The 19142-nt window shown below is 47.8% G+C and overlaps 1 protein-coding gene across 2 annotated transcripts; it reads right to left on the bottom strand.

The window, feature by feature from the left end:
• Window positions 1-4069: 4069 nt before the first annotated feature.
• Window positions 4070-19126, bottom strand: LOC106592176 (uncharacterized protein DDB_G0290685). 2 transcript variants are annotated; one of them, XM_045709632.1, is made up of 7 exons: window positions 18867-19126; window positions 18596-18638; window positions 17804-17922; window positions 15712-17703; window positions 15517-15629; window positions 10303-10389; window positions 4070-4819 (listed from the first exon to the last, which is right to left on the bottom strand). In XM_045709632.1, the coding sequence occupies exons 2-7, from the start codon at window positions 18621-18623 to the stop codon at window positions 4711-4713; spliced, it is 2448 nt and encodes an 815-aa protein (XP_045565588.1). In that variant the 5' UTR covers window positions 18624-18638; window positions 18867-19126; the 3' UTR covers window positions 4070-4710. The 2 variants fall into 2 exon arrangements, with proteins under 2 accessions (XP_045565588.1, XP_045565583.1); XM_045709627.1 differs by having other exon boundaries at window positions 4075-4819; window positions 15712-17706; window positions 18867-19125.
• Between the last annotated feature and the right edge of the window lie 16 nt (window positions 19127-19142).

Raw genomic sequence — 19142 nt, 5'->3', positions numbered from 1 at the left:
GCCTAAATCACACAATTTTCTTCATAATGCATTTAATACAAGTTAAACAGGTTAATGTAAAAATAATAAATTATGTTGGTTTACACTTATGGCTCTTCCAAGGCCGTTTTATGATGATTTTTACGGTGTCAATCATGTCAGCGAGTCAGAAATGTCAGTTTCCTAGTAACGACTAGCACGTGAATGCCGTATTATGCTGGCTTCATATTCTCCTGGGACACTGGAAAATGGGAAGTCGTAACTCCGACATGATTGTGTTCAAGTTCTTTTCAAGTCGGAACAATTCTTAAGACAATAGATTGGCAACAATATTTTCTCCGTTTCCCACTTGTAATTCCAATTTTGAGGGTCATTCAAGTGAAACTTCCCAGTCGGAACTAGAATTTCCGATAACTCCGATGGTATATGAACATGGCATTAGTATGTGCGCTCGACAACAGTAGGGGCTGGTTCGCGTTGTGTCCAGCCCCAAAACGCATTCCCGACCACTGCGGACTGAGTGTCAGTATCCTGCTATGTGTCCGTGCAGTCAACTAGTAGAATTATTGTCTGTGACGTAAGTATGGTGATTATTATTAAGGTTCTGGTCGTCTGACATACCAACAAGTAGGCTATACAATAAACAAGATAACTTTAGAACTAAGAAACTAAAGTAATAATAAAAAAATAATATATATATATATACAATTATCATATGTTTGGTTGCTTTGAGACTGAGTCGTGTCTACACAATATTATTTACAAGGAGCGGTTCCGATCTTTTTCACATAGTCTACATCTGTCTGCAGTTTTATTTTATGGGTGATCTTTTCCATTAAATACAGTTCTTTCAGTCTACCACTCTACTCTTCCATAGTACGAATGTCCAGGTTTAACCAATGCGCTTTAATACATTTATTGGCTGCAGACAAGAGGATATTCAACAGGTAGGCATTTTGAAACCGTTCAGGGATTACTCCAAGTAATGGGCCTCTTTGGGCTCTCCGCCAGGGAAAATGTATATACATATATGTGTATATATATTTATTTTTTAATCAATGGCAATACTATTTTCTAAGCTTGATTTCACTTAATATTTGTGGGTATTGTTGCGCTCATTGCAGTCAGAAAACATGTTGGCCGACCAAAACCCTTGCTGGTGATGTTGCCCATATACGCTACCGTTCAAACGTTTGGGGTCACTTAGAAATCTTCTTGTTTTTGAAAGAAAAGCAATTTTTTTTGTCCATTAAAATAACATCAAATTGATCAGAAATACAGTGTAGACATTGTTAATGTTGTAAATGACTATTGTAGCTGGAAACGGCAGATTTTTAATGGAATATCTACATAGGAGTACAGAGGCCCATTATCAGCAACCATCACTCCTGTGTTCCAATGGCACGCTGTGTTAGCTAATCCAAGAAGGCCAGCATCCCGGAGTCGCCTCTTCACTGTTGACGTTGAGACTGGTGTTTTGTGGGTACTATTTAATGAAGCTGCCAGTTGAGGACTTGTGAGGCGTCTGTTTCTCAAACTAGAGACTCTTGAGCAGTTGTGCACCGGGGCCTCCCACTCCTTTTTCTTTTCTGGTTAGAGCCAGTTTGCACTGTTTTGTGAAGTAGTACACAGCGTTGTACGAGATCTTCAGTTATATGGAACAATGAGGCGTGCATGGCCACGCAGTCATGGGTGAACAGGGAGTACAGGAGGGAGCTGAAGACGCACCCTTGTGGGAACCCTGTGACGAGGATCAGCGAAGTGGAGGTGTTGTTTCCTACCTCCACCAACTGGGGGCGGCCCGTCAGGAAGTCCAGGACCCAGTTGCACAGGACGGGGTTCAGACCCAGGGCCCCGAGCTTAATGATGAGCTTGGAGAGTACTATGGTGTTGAATACTGAGCTATAGTCAATGAACAGCATTCTTACATAGGTATTCCTCTTGTCCAGATGGGATAAGGCAGTGTGCAGTGCGATGGCGAGTGCATCGTCTGTGGATCTATTGGGGTGGTAAGCAAATTGAAGTGGGTCTACGGTGTCAGGTAAGGTGGAGGTGATATGATCCTTAACTAGCCTCTCAAAGCACTTCATGATGACAGAAGTGAGTGCTATGGGGCGATAGTCATTTAGTTCAGTTATCTTTGCCTTCTTGGGTACAGGAACAATGGTGGACAACTTGAAACAAGTGGGGACAGCAGACTGGGATAGGGAGAGATTGAATATGTCCATAAACACTCCAGCCAGCTGGTCTGCGCATGCTCTGAGGACACGGCTTGAGATGCCGTCTGGCCCGGCAACCTTGCGAGGGTTAACATGCTTAAATGTCTTACTCAAGTCGGCCACGGAGGAGAGCACACAGTCCTTGGTAGCGGCCGCGTTGGTGGCACTGCGTTATCCTCGAAGCGGGCGAAGAAGGTGTTTTGCTTGTCTGGACGCAAGACGTCGGTGTCCGAGACATGGCTGGTTTTCAATCTGTAGTCCAGCCACGTCGAGCACAACGCATATAAGAATATCAAAGTAAATGAATGGAAATAAAGGCTTTCCAGGCAGTTTGAATGTATATTGTTCTTTGTGCAGAATCTGTGTATGTTGATCTACAACTCAGATGCGCATCATGATTTCAACAGAGACGGCGACTTGGAACATATCCAATCCTCCCATGTGATCATCCTCTTTCCTGATAAGTGAAGTATGCAACAAAACAATGTGGTTGTAATCGCTAGTATGTGACGTTATGGAGAATCAATGTGATTAATAAAGATTAATTGTTTGACACATTCCTTCTCCACTCATGATTACTGGAATGATTCGATGAACCAGGAGAAATGTTACAAAAGAATGGAACTGTTGTCCCCCTTTACCCCTACCTTCACCTACAAATGACCTCGACTAACCTGTACCCCCGCACATTGACTCGATACTGGTACCCACTGTATACAGCCTCCTTATTGTTATTTTATTGTGTTACTTTTTATTTTTTACTTTACTTCATTCAGTAAATATTTTCTTAACTCTATTTCTTGAACTGCATTGTTGGTTAAGGGCTTGTAAATAAGCATTTCACGGTAAGGTCTACACCTGTTGTATTCGGGCGCATGTGACAAATAACATTTGATTTGATACTTGTGTTTTCCTGACTCTTATTTTAAAACGACATGCTCTAATCTAACTGTAGAGCTGCAAATCTACAGGCCTAATATCACTATTATAAGAACATCACTATTGACAACAGCACAACTGCTATAATAATAACAATAATATCTGTATTGGCTACTCCTGAGTGTCTTAATTATCAGAGAGGTGTCCCTAAAAAGGAGTCCCTGTCTGCACATCATGTGTGTGTCCCAAATGGCATTGTATTTCCGAAATAGTGCCCTACTTTTGATCAGGGGCCATAGGCCTGTGGACTATGGCCCCTGTGCACTATATAGGGCTGTGATCTAAAGTAGTGCACTATATAGGGCTGTGGTCTAAAGTAGTGCACTATATAGGTCTGTGGTCTAAAGTAGTGCACTATATAGGGCTGTGGTCTAAAGTAGTGCACTATATAGGGCTGTGGTCTAAAGTAGTGCACTATATAGGGCTGTGGTCTAAAGTAGTGCACTATATAGGTCTGTGGTCTAAAGTAGTGTGCTATATAGGGCTGTGGTCTAAAGTAGTGCACTATATAGGGCTGTGGTCTAAAGTAGTGCACTATATAGGGCTGTGGTCTAAAGTAGTGCACTATATAGGGCTGTGGTCTAAAGTAGTGCACTATATAGGGCTGTGGTCTAAAGTAGTGCACTATATAGGGCTGTGATCTAAAGTAGTGCACTATATAGGTCTGTGGTCTAAAGTAGTGCACTATATAGGGCTGTGGTCTAAAGTAGTGCACTATATAGGGCTGTGGTCTAAAGTAGTGCACTATATAGGGCTATGGTCTAAAGTAGTGCACTATATAGGGCTGTGGTCTAAAGTAGTGCACTATATAGGTCTGTGGTCTAAAGTAGTGCACTATATAGGTCTGTGGTCTAAAGTAGTGCACTATATAGGTCTGTGGTCTAAAGTAGTGCACTATATAGGGCTGTGGTCTAAAGTAGTGCACTATATAGGGCATTGTCTACAGGTGGACTTTAGATCTTAGTGGTAAAGGTGATCTTTATGTTGGGAATCTTTTCAGACTGGTTAGTTATAAAAGCAACATGTTTCATGGAGCCACGACTGACATGAGATGTACAATAACCAAAGATTCACCTTAGTAATGATTTATTTTATAACACATTCTACAAAACACAGTAACTACATACTGTTCCAAACTGATGTCCTCAGCATTAGGAAAGACAGAGGAGAAGAAAAGAACCCTTAAATGGTATTATAGACCAGCATTATTATTATAATGTTGTGTCCATATAACTTGACAAACATTCAGTTCTAATCTGGGTTGATACTTTGGATCATTGTTCTCAAACTGATCTTGAGTTTTCAAGTCAAAACATAAATACAAATCAACTTTCAAGTGAGCCTCCGCTATGTGAAGACTGTTACCCATGAGCCTTTGGGGCATTGGATGATGGTTCGCTGTAGGTCCCAAATGGCACCTTGTTTCCTATATAGTGTACTACTGTTGACCAGAGCCTTATTCCCTATATAGTGTGCTACTGTTGACCAGAGCCTTATTCCCTATATAGTGTCTATGGGCCCAGGTCAAAAGTAGGGCACTATATAGGGAATAGGGTGCTATTTGGAAGGCACTCTAGATCTCAGAGCGTCGTGGGGGGAAGACGCGGCGTGGGGGAGGCCTCGCTGTCTTGTTGCCACGGCGAAGAGACTCTAGCTCCCGATGGGTAGCCATCACTGCCCGACTGAAAGAGAAAGGGATGAAGGAGGGAGAGATAGAGATGGAGGGAGGAAAGAAAAGAGGGAGAGAAAAGGAGAAAAGAGAAGGATAGGGGAGGGAGGAAGAGATGCATTGGGAGAGAGCGATATTATTTTCAGTTGCTATTTTTACTACTACTTACAAAACATCTGATCACCACTGTCATGCAAATTGAATTGAGAGAGAGATGAAAGAGAGAGCAGAGCAGGACAAGATCTCTCTTCGTGACGACTCCCCCATCCTGAGTCAGTCTGAACACACCTCTTCAAACTGTTCTGCAGACGAGGATAGTCACCCCCCCAGCACTGAACACACCCAGGTCCCACAACTGCACTGCTCCTCCATCATTGAGAGGGATACATTCACAGAGCTGGAGAGAGACATGGTGGAGCTCAGAGAGTTAGTCCACACAATCCAGACAGAACAAACCCACAAAACAGACCAGCACAACAACACTCCTCCAACAAGACCCGGAGGTGGAGATGGAAGGACGTCTGCGCGAGCTGGCTGCTCTACGGACTGAGGTGAGAACTTAAAGAGGAGGGAGAGCAACACATTGTACAGCAAACAGTAGTGAAGGAGGGAGAGGCATACGTGGTACAGCTAACAGTAGTGAAGGAGGGAGAGGAACACGTGGTACAGTTAACAGTAGTGAAGGAGGAGAGAGTTGAATACATGGTACAGCTAACAGCAGTGAAGGAGGGAGAGGACACGTGGTACAGCTAACAGTAGTGAAGGAGGGAGAGGAACACGTGGTACAGCTAACAGTAGTGAAGGAGGGAGAGGAACACGTGGTACAGCTAACAGTAGTGAAGGAGGGAGAGGAACACGTGGTACAGCTAACAGTAGTGAAGGAGGGAGAGGAACACGTGGTACAGCTAACAGTAGTGAAGGAGGAGGGAGAGGAATACATGGTACAGCTAACAGCAGTGAAGGAGGGAGAGGCACACGGGGTACAGCTAACAGTAGTGAAGGAGGGAGAGGAACACGTGGTACAGCTAACAGTAGTGAAGGAGGGAGAGGAACACGTGGTACAGCTAACAGTAGTGAAGGAGGAGGGAGAAGAACACGTGGTACAGCTAACAGCAGTGAAGGAGGAGGGAGAGGAATACATGGTACAGCTAACAGCAGTGAAGGAGGGAGAGGAACACGTGGTACAGCTAACAGTAGTGAAGGAGGGAGAGGCACACGTGGTACAGCTAACAGTAGTGAAGGAGGGAGAGGAACACGTGGTACAGCTAACAGTAGTGAAGGAGGAGGGAGAGGAACACATGGTTCAGCTAACAGCAGTGAAGGAGGGAGAGGAACACATGGTACAGCTAACAGTAGTGAAGGAGGAAGGAGAGGAACACATGGTACAGCTAACAGTAGTGAAGAAGGAGGGAGAGGAACACGTGGTACAGCTAACAGCAGTGAAGGAGGAGGGAGAGGAACACGTGGTACAGCTAACAGTAGTGAAGGAGGAGGGAGAGGAATACGTGGTACAGCTAACAGTAGTGAAGGAGGAGGGAGAGGAACACGTGGTACAGCTAACAGTAGTGAAGGAGGGAGAGGAACACGTGGTACAGCTAACAGTAGTGAAGGAGGGAGAGGAACACGTGGTACAGCTAACAGTAGTGAAGGAGGAGGGAGAGGGATACATGGTACAGCTAACAGCAGTGAAGGAGAAGAGGAACACGTGGTACAGCTAACAGCAGTGAAGGAGGAGGGAGAGGAACACGTGGTACAGCTAACAGCAGTGAAGGAGGAGGGAGAGGAACACATGGTACAGCTAACAGCAGTGAAGGAGGAGGGAGAGGAACACGTGGTACAGCTAACAGCAGTGAAGGAGGAAGAGGAACACGTGGTACAGCTAACAGTAGTGAAGGAGGGAGAGGAACACGTGGTACAGCTAACAGTAGTGAAGGAGGAGGGAGAGGAATACATGGTACAGCTAACAGCAGTGAAGGAGGAGGGAGAGGAATACATGGTACAGCTAACAGCAGTGAAGGAGGGAGAGGAACACGTGGTACAGCTAACAGTAGTGAAGGAGGAGGGAGAGGAATACATGGTACAGCTAACAGCAGTGAAGGAGGGAGAGGCACACGGGGTACAGCTAACAGTAGTGAAGGAGGGAGAGGAACACGTGGTACAGCTAACAGTAGTGAAGGAGGGAGAGGAACACGTGGTACAGCTAACAGTAGTGAAGGAGGAGGGAGAGGAACACGTGGTACAGCTAACAGCAGTGAAGGAGGAGGGAGAGGAATACATGGTACAGCTAACAGCAGTGAAGGAGGGAGAGGAACACGTGGTACAGCTAACAGTAGTGAAGGAGGGAGAGGCACACGTGGTACAGCTAACAGTAGTGAAGGAGGGAGAGGAACACGTGGTACAGCTAACAGTAGTGAAGGAGGAGGGAGAGGAACACATGGTTCAGCTAACAGCAGTGAAGGAGGGAGAGGAACACATGGTACAGCTAACAGTAGTGAAGGAGGAAGGAGAGGAACACATGGTACAGCTAACAGTAGTGAAGAAGGAGGGAGAGGAACACGTGGTACAGCTAACAGCAGTGAAGGAGGAGGGAGAGGAACACGTGGTACAGCTAACAGTAGTGAAGGAGGAGGGAGAGGAATACGTGGTACAGCTAACAGTAGTGAAGGAGGAGGGAGAGGAACACGTGGTACAGCTAACAGTAGTGAAGGAGGGAGAGGAACACGTGGTACAGCTAACAGTAGTGAAGGAGGGAGAGGAACACGTGGTACAGCTAACAGTAGTGAAGGAGGAGGGAGAGGGATACATGGTACAGCTAACAGCAGTGAAGGAGAAGAGGAACACGTGGTACAGCTAACAGCAGTGAAGGAGGAGGGAGAGGAACACGTGGTACAGCTAACAGCAGTGAAGGAGGAGGGAGAGGAACACATGGTACAGCTAACAGCAGTGAAGGAGGAGGGAGAGGAACACGTGGTACAGCTAACAGCAGTGAAGGAGGAAGAGGAACACGTGGTACAGCTAACAGTAGTGAAGGAGGGAGAGGAACACGTGGTAATGCTAACAGTAGTGAAGGAGGAGGGAGAGGAATACATGGTACAGCTAACAGCAGTGAAGGAGGGAGAGGCACACGGGGTACAGCTAACAGTAGTGAAGGAGGGAGAGGAACACGTGGTACAGCTAACAGTAGTGAAGGAGGGAGAGGAACACGTGGTACAGCTAACAGTAGTGAAGGAGGAGGGAGAAGAACACGTGGTACAGCTAACAGCAGTGAAGGAGGAGGGAGAGGAATACATGGTACAGCTAACAGCAGTGAAGGAGGGAGAGGAACACGTGGTACAGCTAACAGTAGTGAAGGAGGGAGAGGCACACGTGGTACAGCTAACAGTAGTGAAGGAGGGAGAGGAACACGTGGTACAGCTAACAGTAGTGAAGGAGGAGGGAGAGGAACACATGGTTCAGCTAACAGCAGTGAAGGAGGGAGAGGAACACATGGTACAGCTAACAGTAGTGAAGGAGGAAGGAGAGGAACACATGGTACAGCTAACAGTAGTGAAGAAGGAGGGAGAGGAACACGTGGTACAGCTAACAGCAGTGAAGGAGGAGGGAGAGGAACACGTGGTACAGCTAACAGTAGTGAAGGAGGAGGGAGAGGAATACGTGGTACAGCTAACAGTAGTGAAGGAGGAGGGAGAGGAACACGTGGTACAGCTAACAGTAGTGAAGGAGGGAGAGGAACACGTGGTACAGCTAACAGTAGTGAAGGAGGGAGAGGAACACGTGGTACAGCTAACAGTAGTGAAGGAGGAGGGAGAGGGATACATGGTACAGCTAACAGCAGTGAAGGAGAAGAGGAACACGTGGTACAGCTAACAGCAGTGAAGGAGGAGGGAGAGGAACACGTGGTACAGCTAACAGCAGTGAAGGAGGAGGGAGAGGAACACATGGTACAGCTAACAGCAGTGAAGGAGGAGGGAGAGGAACACGTGGTACAGCTAACAGCAGTGAAGGAGGAAGAGGAACACGTGGTACAGCTAACAGTAGTGAAGGAGGAAGGAGAGGAACACATGGTTCAGCTAACAGCAGTGAAGGAGGGAGAGGAACACATGGTACAGCTAACAGTAGTGAAGGAGGAAGGAGAGGAACACATGGTACAGCTAACAGCAGTGAAGGAGGAGGGAGATGAACACGTGGTACAGCTAACAGCAGTGAAGGAGGAGAGAGAGGAACACATGGTACAGCTAACAGTAGTGAAGAAGGAGGGAGAGGAACACGTGGTACAGCTAACAGTAGTGAAGGAGGAGGGAGAGGAACACGTGGTACAGCTAACAGTAGTGAAGGAGGAGGGAGAGGAATACGTGGTACAGCTAACAGTAGTGAAGGAGGGAGAGGAACACGTGGTACAGCTAACAGTAGTGAAGGAGGAGGGAGAGGAATACGTGGTACAGCTAACAGTAGTGAAGGAGGGAGAGGAACACGTGGTACAGCTAACAGTAGTGAAGGAGGGAGAGGAACACGTGGTACAGCTAACAGTAGTGAAGGAGGAGGGAGAGGAACACGTGGTACAGCTAACAGTAGTGAAGGAGGAGGGAGAAGAACACGTGGTACAGCTAACAGCAGTGAAGGAGGAGGGAGAGGAACACGTGGTACAGCTAACAGCAGTGAAGGAGGATGAGGAACACGTGGTACAGCTAACAGCAGTGAAGGAGGAGGGAGAGGGACACGTGGTACAGCTAACAGCAGTGAAGGAGGAGGGAGAGGAACACATGGTACAGCTAACAGCAGTGAAGGAGGAGGGAGAGGGACATGTGGTACAGCTAACAGTAGTGAAGGAGGAGGGAGAGGAATACGTGGTACAGCTAACAGTAGTGAAGGAGGGAGAGGAATACGTGGTACAGCTAACAGTAGTGAAGGAGGGAGAGGCACACGTGGTACAGCTAACAGTAGTGAAGGAAGAGGGAGAGGAACACGTGGTACAGCTAACAGTAGTGAAGGAGGGAGAGGAATACGTGGTACAGCTAACAGTAGTGAAGGAGGGAGAGGAACACGTGGTACAGCTAACAGTAGTGAAGGAAGAGGGAGAGGAACACATGGTACAGCTAACAGCAGTGAAAGGGGAGAGGAATACGTGGTACAGCTAACAGTAGTGAAGGAGGGAGAGGAACACGTGGTACAGCTAACAGTAGTGAAGGAGGAGGGAGAGGAATACGTGGTACAGCTAACAGTAGTGAAGGAGGAGGGAGAGGAATACGTGGTACAGCTAACAGCAGTGTTTAGAACCTCATCCCCTGTTCTCCTCCTCTCCTGTGTTAACTAAGGAGGAGAGATCCTAATCTATGTGTCCATCTGAGCAGACAGCCATCTAGCCAATCAGAGCTCAGAGATCTGTGGGGCGGATCAGGCTGACTTCTAAAGTTCATTAGGTCAAAGGTCATCACTAGGAGAAAGTGGTGAAGAAGTAGAAGGATGGAGGGAGAGGAGGGAAAAGAGAGGAACACTCACTTTAGGTAGGAGAGTTCTCTGATCAGGCCACAGACCAGTTCTGTAGCGTCTTCGTGCCCTTCCTCTTTCTCCTCTTCCTCTTTCTCACTAGTTAAGGGGAAGAGAGAGACAGAGAATGGCACCATTCCCTATATAATGCACTACATTTGACCAGAGCCACATGTGCGCTATATGAGGAATAATGGTTCATCGTAGGCTTTAAAACAAGCGAATACAAATTTCTAAAATTGTGTACTGGTTCTAGGAAGATGGATAAATGTACAGTTGAAGTCGGATGTTTATATACACCTCAGCCAAATACATTTAAACTCAGTTTTTCACAATTCCTGACATTTAATCCTAGTCAAAATTCCCTGTCTTAGGTCAGTTAGGATCACCACTTTATTTTAAGAATGTGAAATGTCAGAATAATAGTAGATAGAATGATTTATTTCAGATTTTATTTCTTTCATCACATTCCCAGTGGGTCAGAAGTTTACATACACTCAATTAGTATTTGGTAGCATTGTCTTTAAGTTGTTTAACTTCAGTCAAACGTTTCGGGTAGCCTTCCAAAAGCTTCCCATAATAAATTGGGTGAATTTTGGCCTATTCCTCTTGACAGAGCTGGTGTAACTGAGTCAGGTTTCTAGGCCTCCTTGCTTGCACACGCTTTTTCAGTTCTGGAAGTATGCTTGGGGTCATTGTCCATTTGGGAGACCCATTTGTGACCAAGCTTTAACTCCCTGACTGATGTCTTGAGATGTTGCTTCAATATATCCAGATAATTTCCCTTCCTCATGATGCCATCTATTTTGTGAAGTGCACCAGTCCCTTCTGTAGCAAAGCACCCCCCCACAACATGATGCTGCCACCCCTGTGCTTCACGTTTGGGATGGTGTTCTTCGGCTTGCAAGCCTCGCCCTTTTTCCTCCAAACATAATAATGGTCATTATGGCCAAACAGTTCAATTTTTGCTTCATCAGACCAGAGGACATTTCTCCAAAAAGTACGATCTTTGTCCCCATGTGCAGTTGCAAACCGTAGTCTGGCTTTTTTTATGGTGGTTTTGGAGCAGTGGCTTCTTCCTTGCTGAGCGGCCTTTCAGGTTATTTCAATATAGGACTCGTTTTACTGTGGATATAGATACTTTTGTGCCTGTTTCCTCCAGCATCTTCACAAGGTCCTTTACTGTTGTTCTGGGATTGATTCGCACTTTTCGCACCAAAGTACATTCATCTCTAGGAGACAGAACACGTCTCCTTCCGGAGCGGTATGACAGCTGCGTGGTCCCATGGTGTTTATACTTGCGTACTATTGTTTGTACAGATGAACGTGGTAACTTCAGGCCTTTGGAAATTGCTCCCAAGGATGAACCAGACTTGTGGAGGTCGCCAATTCTTTTTCTGGGGTCTTGGCTGATTTCCTTTGATTTTCCCATGATGTTAACCTCTCTGGGCTAGGCGGGACGAATTCGTCCCACCTACGTAACAGCCAGTTGAATCCTGTGGCGCGATTTTCAAAACCTTTGAAATGCTATTACTTCAATTTCTCAAACATATGACTATTTTACAGCTATTTAAAGACAAGACTCTCGTTAATCTAACCACACTGTCCAATTTCAAAAAGGCTTTACAACGAAAGCAAAACATTAGATTATGTCAGCAGTACCAAGCCAGAAATAATCAGACACCCATTTTTCAAGCTAGCATATAATGTCACAAAAACCCAGAAGACAGCTAAATGCAGCACTAACCTTTGATGATCTTCATCAGATGACAACCCTAGGACATTATGTTATACAATACATGCATGTTTTGTTCAATCAAGTTCATATTTATATCAAAAACCAGCTTTTTACATTAGCATGTGACGTTCAGAACTAGCATACCCCCCGCAAACTTCCGGCGAATTCACTAACAATTTACTAAATTACTCACGATAAACGTTCACAAAAAGCACAACAATTATTTTAAGAATTATAGATACAGAACTCCTCTATGCACTCGATATGTCCGATTTTAAAATAGCTTTTTGGTGAAAGCACATTTTGCAATATTCTAAGTACATAGCCCAGGCATCACGGGCTAGCTATTTAGACACCCGGCAAGTTTAGCACTCACCAATATCAGGTTTACTATTATAAAAGTTTGATTACCTTTTGTTGTCTTCGTCAGAATGCACTCCCAGGACTGCTACTTCAATAACAAATGTTGGTTTGGTCCAAAATAATCCATCGTTATATCCGAATAGCGGCGTTTTGTTCGTGCGTCCCAGACACTATCTGAAATGGTAAATCAGGGTCGTGCGCATGGCGCAATTCGTGACCAAAAAAATCTAAATATTCCATTACCGTACTTCGAAGCATGTCAACCGCTGTTTAAAATCCATTTTTATGCCATTTTTCTCGTAAAAAAGTGATAATATTCCGACCGGGAATGTCCATTTAGCTAAACAGAGGAAAGTAAACAAAGCTTTCGGGCGACACGGGCACGAGCCTGAGTCTCACAGTACTGTAACCAGCCACTACCCAAACGCGCTACTTTTTTTCAGCCAGAGCCTGCAAAGCCACGATTCAGCTTTTTACCGCCTTCTGAGACCCTATGGCAGCCGTAGGAAGTGTCACGGGACAGCTAAGATCCTCACTCTTCAATAAACAGAGACAAGAAGAACGACACCTTGTCAGACAGGCCACTTCCTGCATGAAACCTTCTCAGTTTTTTGCCTGCCAAATGAGTTCTGTTATACTCACAGACACCATTCAAACAGTTTTAGAAACTTTAGGGTGTTTTCTATCCATATGTAATAAGTATATGCATATTCTAGTTACTGGGTAGGAGTGGTAACCAGATTAAATCGGGTACGTTTTTTATCCGGCGGTGTAAATACTGCCCCCTTGCCCTAACAGGTTTTAAGCAAAGAGGCACTGAGTTTGAAGGTAAGCCTTGAAATACATCTGTCACGGTTGTCGTAGGAATGAGCGGACCAAAGTGCAGCGTGTGTGTCGTTCCACATTTTATTTATACTGTGAAACTATGCAATACATAAATACACTGAATGAAAAAACAACAAACCGTGACGCAGAGATGAACACATACACAACTCAAAATTAATCTCCCACAAAACCCATGTGGAGTATGATCTCCAATTAGAGACAACGAGGACCAGCTGCCTGTAATTGGAGATCATCCCAAACAAAAACCCCAACATAGAAACACAACACTAGAACCTAAACATAGAAATACAAAACATAAAAAAAAAACTGTCACGCCCTGACCTACTCTACCATAGAAAATAACATCTTTCTATGGTCAGGACGTGACAGTACCCCCCCCAAAGGTGCGGACTCCGACCGCACCTAGACAAAACAACAACAACCCCCCCAATTTAAATAAAATAAAAATACAAAATAAAAAGGGAGGGCAGGGTGGGTAACTATTGTCTATGGCGGCTCTGGTGCAATACCCAGAACCCTATCATCCAGCGGATCCTCCAACAGAGGAGGCGGCTCCGGTTCGTAACCCCCGCTCCGCCCGCTGATCCCTCTGCTTCAGTACCACCGGACCGTGGATCGTCATCGGAGGAACTGGACTGTAGATCATCGCCGGAGGTTCTGGGCTGCAGGCTGTCTCAGGAGGTTCCGGACTGGAAACTGTCGCCGGAAGCTCCGGACTGGGAACTGTCGCCGGAAGCTCCGGACTGGGAACTGTCGCCGGTCGCCGGAAGCTCCGGACTGGAAACTGTCGCCGGAAGCTCCGGACTGGGAACTGTCGCCGGAAGCTCCGGACTGGGAACTGTCGCCGGAAGCTCCGGACTGGGAACTGTCGCCGGAAGCTCCGGACTGGGAACTGTCACCGGAAGCTCTGGACTGGGAACTGTCGCCGGAAGCCCCGGACTGGGAATGCGCACTGGAGGCCTGATGCGTGGGGCTGGCACAGGTGGCGCCAGACTAGTAACACGCACCTCAGGGCGAGTGCGGGGAGCAGGAACAGGACACCCTGGACTGGGCAGGCGCACTGGAGGCCTGATGCGTGGGGGTGGCACAGGTGGCGCCAGACTGGTGACATGCACCTCAGGGCAAGTGCGAGGAGCAGGCACAGGACGTACCAGGCGGGATAGACTCACTGATGGCCGGGTACGTGGGGCAGGCACAGGATATACTGGGCCATGGAAGCTCCGCATAACACGGAGGTCTTGAGCGTATAGCTGGCACAACCCATCCTGCCTGGATGCTTACTTTCGCCCGGCAAACGCGGGGAGCTGGCACAGGACGAACTGGGCTGTGAATATGCACTGGCGACACAGTGCGCAGCGCCGGCGCAGTTTATCCTGGACCGAGAAGGCGAACTGGAGACCAGGAGTGCTGAGCTGGCACCACCATTCCTGGCTGAATGCTCAACCTAGCACGGCAAATGCAGGGCGCGGGCACAGATCGCACCGGGGTGTGAATGCGCACTGGCGACACAATGCGCATCACCGCATAACACGGTGCTTGCTTCGTCACTCGCTCCCTACGGTAAGCACGGGGATCTGGCTCAGGTCTCCACCCTGACTCTGCCAATCTCCCTGTGTGCCCCCCCCAAAATGTTTTGGGGGCTGCCTCTCGCACTTGCCTCGTGGTTGGTATAATGCCTCATAGTATTGCCGCTCCGCTCTTGTTGCCTCGATTTCTTCTTTCGGACGGCGATACTCCCCAGCCTGACTCCAGGGTCCTTTCCCGTCCAGAATTTCCTCCCAAGTTCATTCCTGTTTCTCCTGGGCACGCTGCTTGGTCCTTTGGTGGTGGGTGATTCTGTCACGGCTGTCGTAGGAATGAGCGGACCAAAGTGCAGCGTGTGTGTCGTTCCACATGGAGATATCCCTCATCTACTCTCATCTCTGTCTCCAGGCCCAGAGGTAAAGATGGAGGAGATGGAGATATCCCTCATCTACTCTCATCTCTGTCTCCAGACCCAGAGGTAAAGATGGAGGAGAGATAGAGATATCCCTTCATCTACTAATTTCTGTCTCCAGGCCCAGAGATAAAGATGGAGGAGAGATAGAAATATCCCTCATCTACTCTCATCTCTCTCCCACTCTTCCTTTACCATCCTTCCTTCTCGTCCCTCTCTTTCTCACCCTTCCTTTCTCATTTCCTTATCTACCTGCCCCCTCATCTGCATATCAGCACTTCTCTCCTCCCCTCATGCCTGCATCTACCTCCTATACCCCCCCTCCTTCCTCCCCCTCTCTCACGTCAGAGTGATGGTGTTGAGTTGAGAGTCAGACACGTAGTTCAGAGCCAGCGCTCCAAACGGGTCAACGACAGTAGCATCATCATCGGCTCTGGTCAGGTCTGGGGTGGTGGACTGAAATACACAAACAATCAGGACTCAAACAAACAAACAAACAAACAAAGTAACAAACAAAGACGTCAACAAAAACACTCACATGGTTGTTCTCCTCCGAGCCACCAGGTGTCACTGCAGCCAGGTTGTTCTCCTCCGAGCCACCAGGTATCACTGCAGCCTGGTTGTTCTCCTCCGAGCCACCAGGTGTCACTGCAGCCTGGTTGTTCTCCTCCGAGCCACCAGGTGTCACTGCAGCCTGGTTGTTCTCCTCCGAGCCACCAGGTGTCACTGCAGCCTGGTTGTTCTCCTCCGAGCCACCAGGTGTCACTGCAGCCTGGTTGTTCTCCTCCGAGCCACCAGGTGTCACTGCAGCCTGGTTGTTCTCCTCCGAGCCACCAGGTGTCACTGCAGCCTGGTTGTTCTCCTCCGAGCCACCAGGTGTCACTGCAACCTGGTTGTTCTCCTCCGAGCCACCAGGTGTCACTGCAGCCTGGTTGTTCTCCTCCGAGCCACCTGGTGTCACTGCAGCCAGGTTGTTCTCCTCCGAGCCACCAGGTGTCACTGCAACCTGGTTGTTCTCCTCCGAGCTACCAGGTGTCACTGCAGCCTGGTTGTTCTCCTCCGAGCCACCAGTTGTCACTGCAGCCTGGTTGTTCCCCTCCCTTCCAGGACTTGGCTTTGTGGGGGGAGGCATGGTGGACTCTACTCTGTCAGCCGGGGCCAGACTGAGTGCCCGGGGGTTGTCCACAGTCCCAGCCCCTGCCCCATCTTCAGCCCCCCTCTCTCTCTGGGTAGGTGAGCTCTGAACCTCTCCGTGGTGCTCCCTCTCTGTCCCAACCTCCAGAGGGATAGAGGTAGGGGTGGTGGTGGAGGATGGTGTAGGGGCCCTAGGGGGGCTCTCCTCTGGCTCATTAGACCCACAGCCCCCCCTGTCCCCCTCCTGGTTCTTCTCCACAACCCCCTCTGTGTCTAGCTCTTCTTCCCCCAACACCACAGGCTGCTCACTGCCCAGTGCGTCCACCTCCAGGCCGGTCCGGAGACCCTCTCCTGTGACCTGCTCTGGCCCAGAATAAGCCACTTCGCTGGGGCCTGCATGGCTTGCCTCTCCCCCTGACTGAAGCTGCTCCTCATCTAACTTCTCCTCCTCTTCTTTCTCTTTCTTCGTCTGCTCAGTGGTACTCCCCAGAGGAGCGGATGGAGGGATGGATGAAAAGAGGGACGGATCAGAGGATAATGTTGCTGCAGTTCCCTCTACAGCCACCAGGTTGGCATCACCACCACCACTATCACCACTCTGCTCGATGTCCTCCTCTCTCTCTTTCTCCACTTTCTCCTCCTCCGCTTTCCTCACCAGCACCATCTCTTCTCCCTCCCTCCCTCCTTCCGTCACACTCTTTCTTTCCTTCTGCCGCTCCTCCTCTATTCCTCTCCTCCTCTCCCTCTCTCTCTCTCCCAGACCACACATCCCCATTCTCCTTCTCCTCTTCTTCACTGGTGCTTCCACAGATCTGTCCTCCTCCACTGGAGGCCCCTCCCTCCCACCACCCAGACAAACACCTCTGTCATCTATAGCCTCCTGCTGTTCACTGTCGAGCTCCTCCATTTTGGGCTTCGGGTTCTTCTCTCCACACTGCTCCTCTTCATTGTCGGTTTGACTGTCCCCGTCCCCAACGTTGACCTCCTTGGAGGGAAGCAGGGAGGGCTGAGGGCGTTCTCCCACACCCACTGCTACAGTCAGTGGGTGTGGGGGGAAGCTGAGGAAACTCTGTGTCTTGATGTCTTCTTCTTCTTTACCCTCGTCATCTTTAACGGAGGACTCCACACTATGGTCTTCCTGTGGACTATCTCCACCATCCTGATTGGTTGGAACTGATTCCTCTGTGCCCTCCCTCTCCACAGCCCCTCCAATGGCCTGTTCTCCCTCGAAGCCAGTCACAACCGCACTTTCCTCCACTGGATCACCCTCTTGCTTGGGTGCAGTGGTATCTCTCGCTTTGTTAGCCTGCTCAGATGGATGGGTAGTACAGGCCGTCAGAGGGTGGTGGGGATCTTTAGGAGAAGAGGAGGTGTTTAACACTCTTCCCTCAGTGTCCTGCTGCACAAGCAGAGGAGGAGGAATCAGTTAGAACACAGCAACATTTGAATTGTAACTGACAAACGCTCAACCAGCAAATGGAACTTCTGTTGCCTACCTGTTCTAGGTGTGAGGGCTGTGCTTCCACTGCCTCTCCAGAGGGGGCGATCTCCTCTGACTCATCCCAGCACTTTCTCTTCCTTGATCTGAGTGACCTAGGCGGGGGAGGTGTGAAACCTGGAGAGAAAATGTCAACGTTATGCTAAGGAAATGTCCTTTCTTTCACACATACATTAGCAAACAGGTGGACTGGCAACCTTCAACTTTGTTTTTCAATATCTTGCTAGCAGCATACCACCCTGCATCCCACTGCTAGCTTACTTCTGAAGCTAAGCAGGTTTGGTCCTGGATGGGAGACCAGATGCTGTTGGAGGGCCAGTAGGAGGCACTCTTTCCTCTAGTCTAAAAAAATATTGGGCAGTGATTAGGGACATTGCCCTGTGTAGGGTGCTGCCTTTTGGATGGGATGTTAAATGGGTGTCCTGACTCTCTGTGGTCACTAAAAGATCCCATGGCACTTATTGTAAGAGTAGAGGTGTTAACAAAGGTGTCTGGGGTAAATTCCCCATCTGGCCCTCATACCATCATGGTCACCTAATCATCCCTAGCTTCCAATTGGCTCATTCATCCCTGTAACAATTTCCCAGGTTGTTGCTGAAACTGAGAATGTGTTCTCAGTCGACTTACCTGGTTAAATAAAAATCTCTAATAAATTCAACTATGTTGGATGAAAGTTATGTCCAGGTATTCACTTTAGGAATGAATGATTTCAACCAATGAAAGCATTGGAGATCATTTAAGCCCCAATATACAGTTGATGTGAATTTAATGGGGGCTATTTCAGCCTTACTTGTGGTTTGCTTTCGTCTTTTGGTCATCCTCCCAAAATAGCTCTTCAAATGCCATGCAAAACCAAAACAGAGACAAAGTGTCAGTTGGCTAAGTTAGCTACAATGATTTGCCAATTATATCAGATATCATGACAATGGCAAAACATCTCATTCAAAACAAAGACAACTAGCCAATAACATCTATCTAGCTAATACTTTTGAATTTTGATGGTAGATTTTAGATTCTCCTCAAGCTCTTGGTCTGGTCACAACTGTAGCTAACTAGCCTACCTGGCAGTGCAGATCAAGGATTGTGAGTGGTCTCTCTTGCTAGCTAGCTATCAAACTTTTGGCACTCTCACTGAAACATATAGCTACAGTGCATACCAAGCACAACTGGCTTGCTACGATTAAAACACATCTAATGTTCAGTGACGAATATGAGATTTTTGGCACATAACTTCGATTTAACCTCACAGCTAGACACTTGTTAGAATATTTTCCAGCGATTTCTGGGCGTGTCCTTCAAACGCCGTAAAGCAAGGTGGTCGCGTTGCCAATGGTTAC

This window comes from Salmo salar, chromosome ssa02 (genome assembly GCF_905237065.1).
Source record: "Salmo salar chromosome ssa02, Ssal_v3.1, whole genome shotgun sequence".
Classification (NCBI taxonomy): Eukaryota; Metazoa; Chordata; class Actinopteri; order Salmoniformes; family Salmonidae; genus Salmo; species Salmo salar.
The sequence above is the reverse complement of the archived record's forward strand: the minus strand, read 5'-3'. Positions and strand labels throughout refer to the sequence as shown.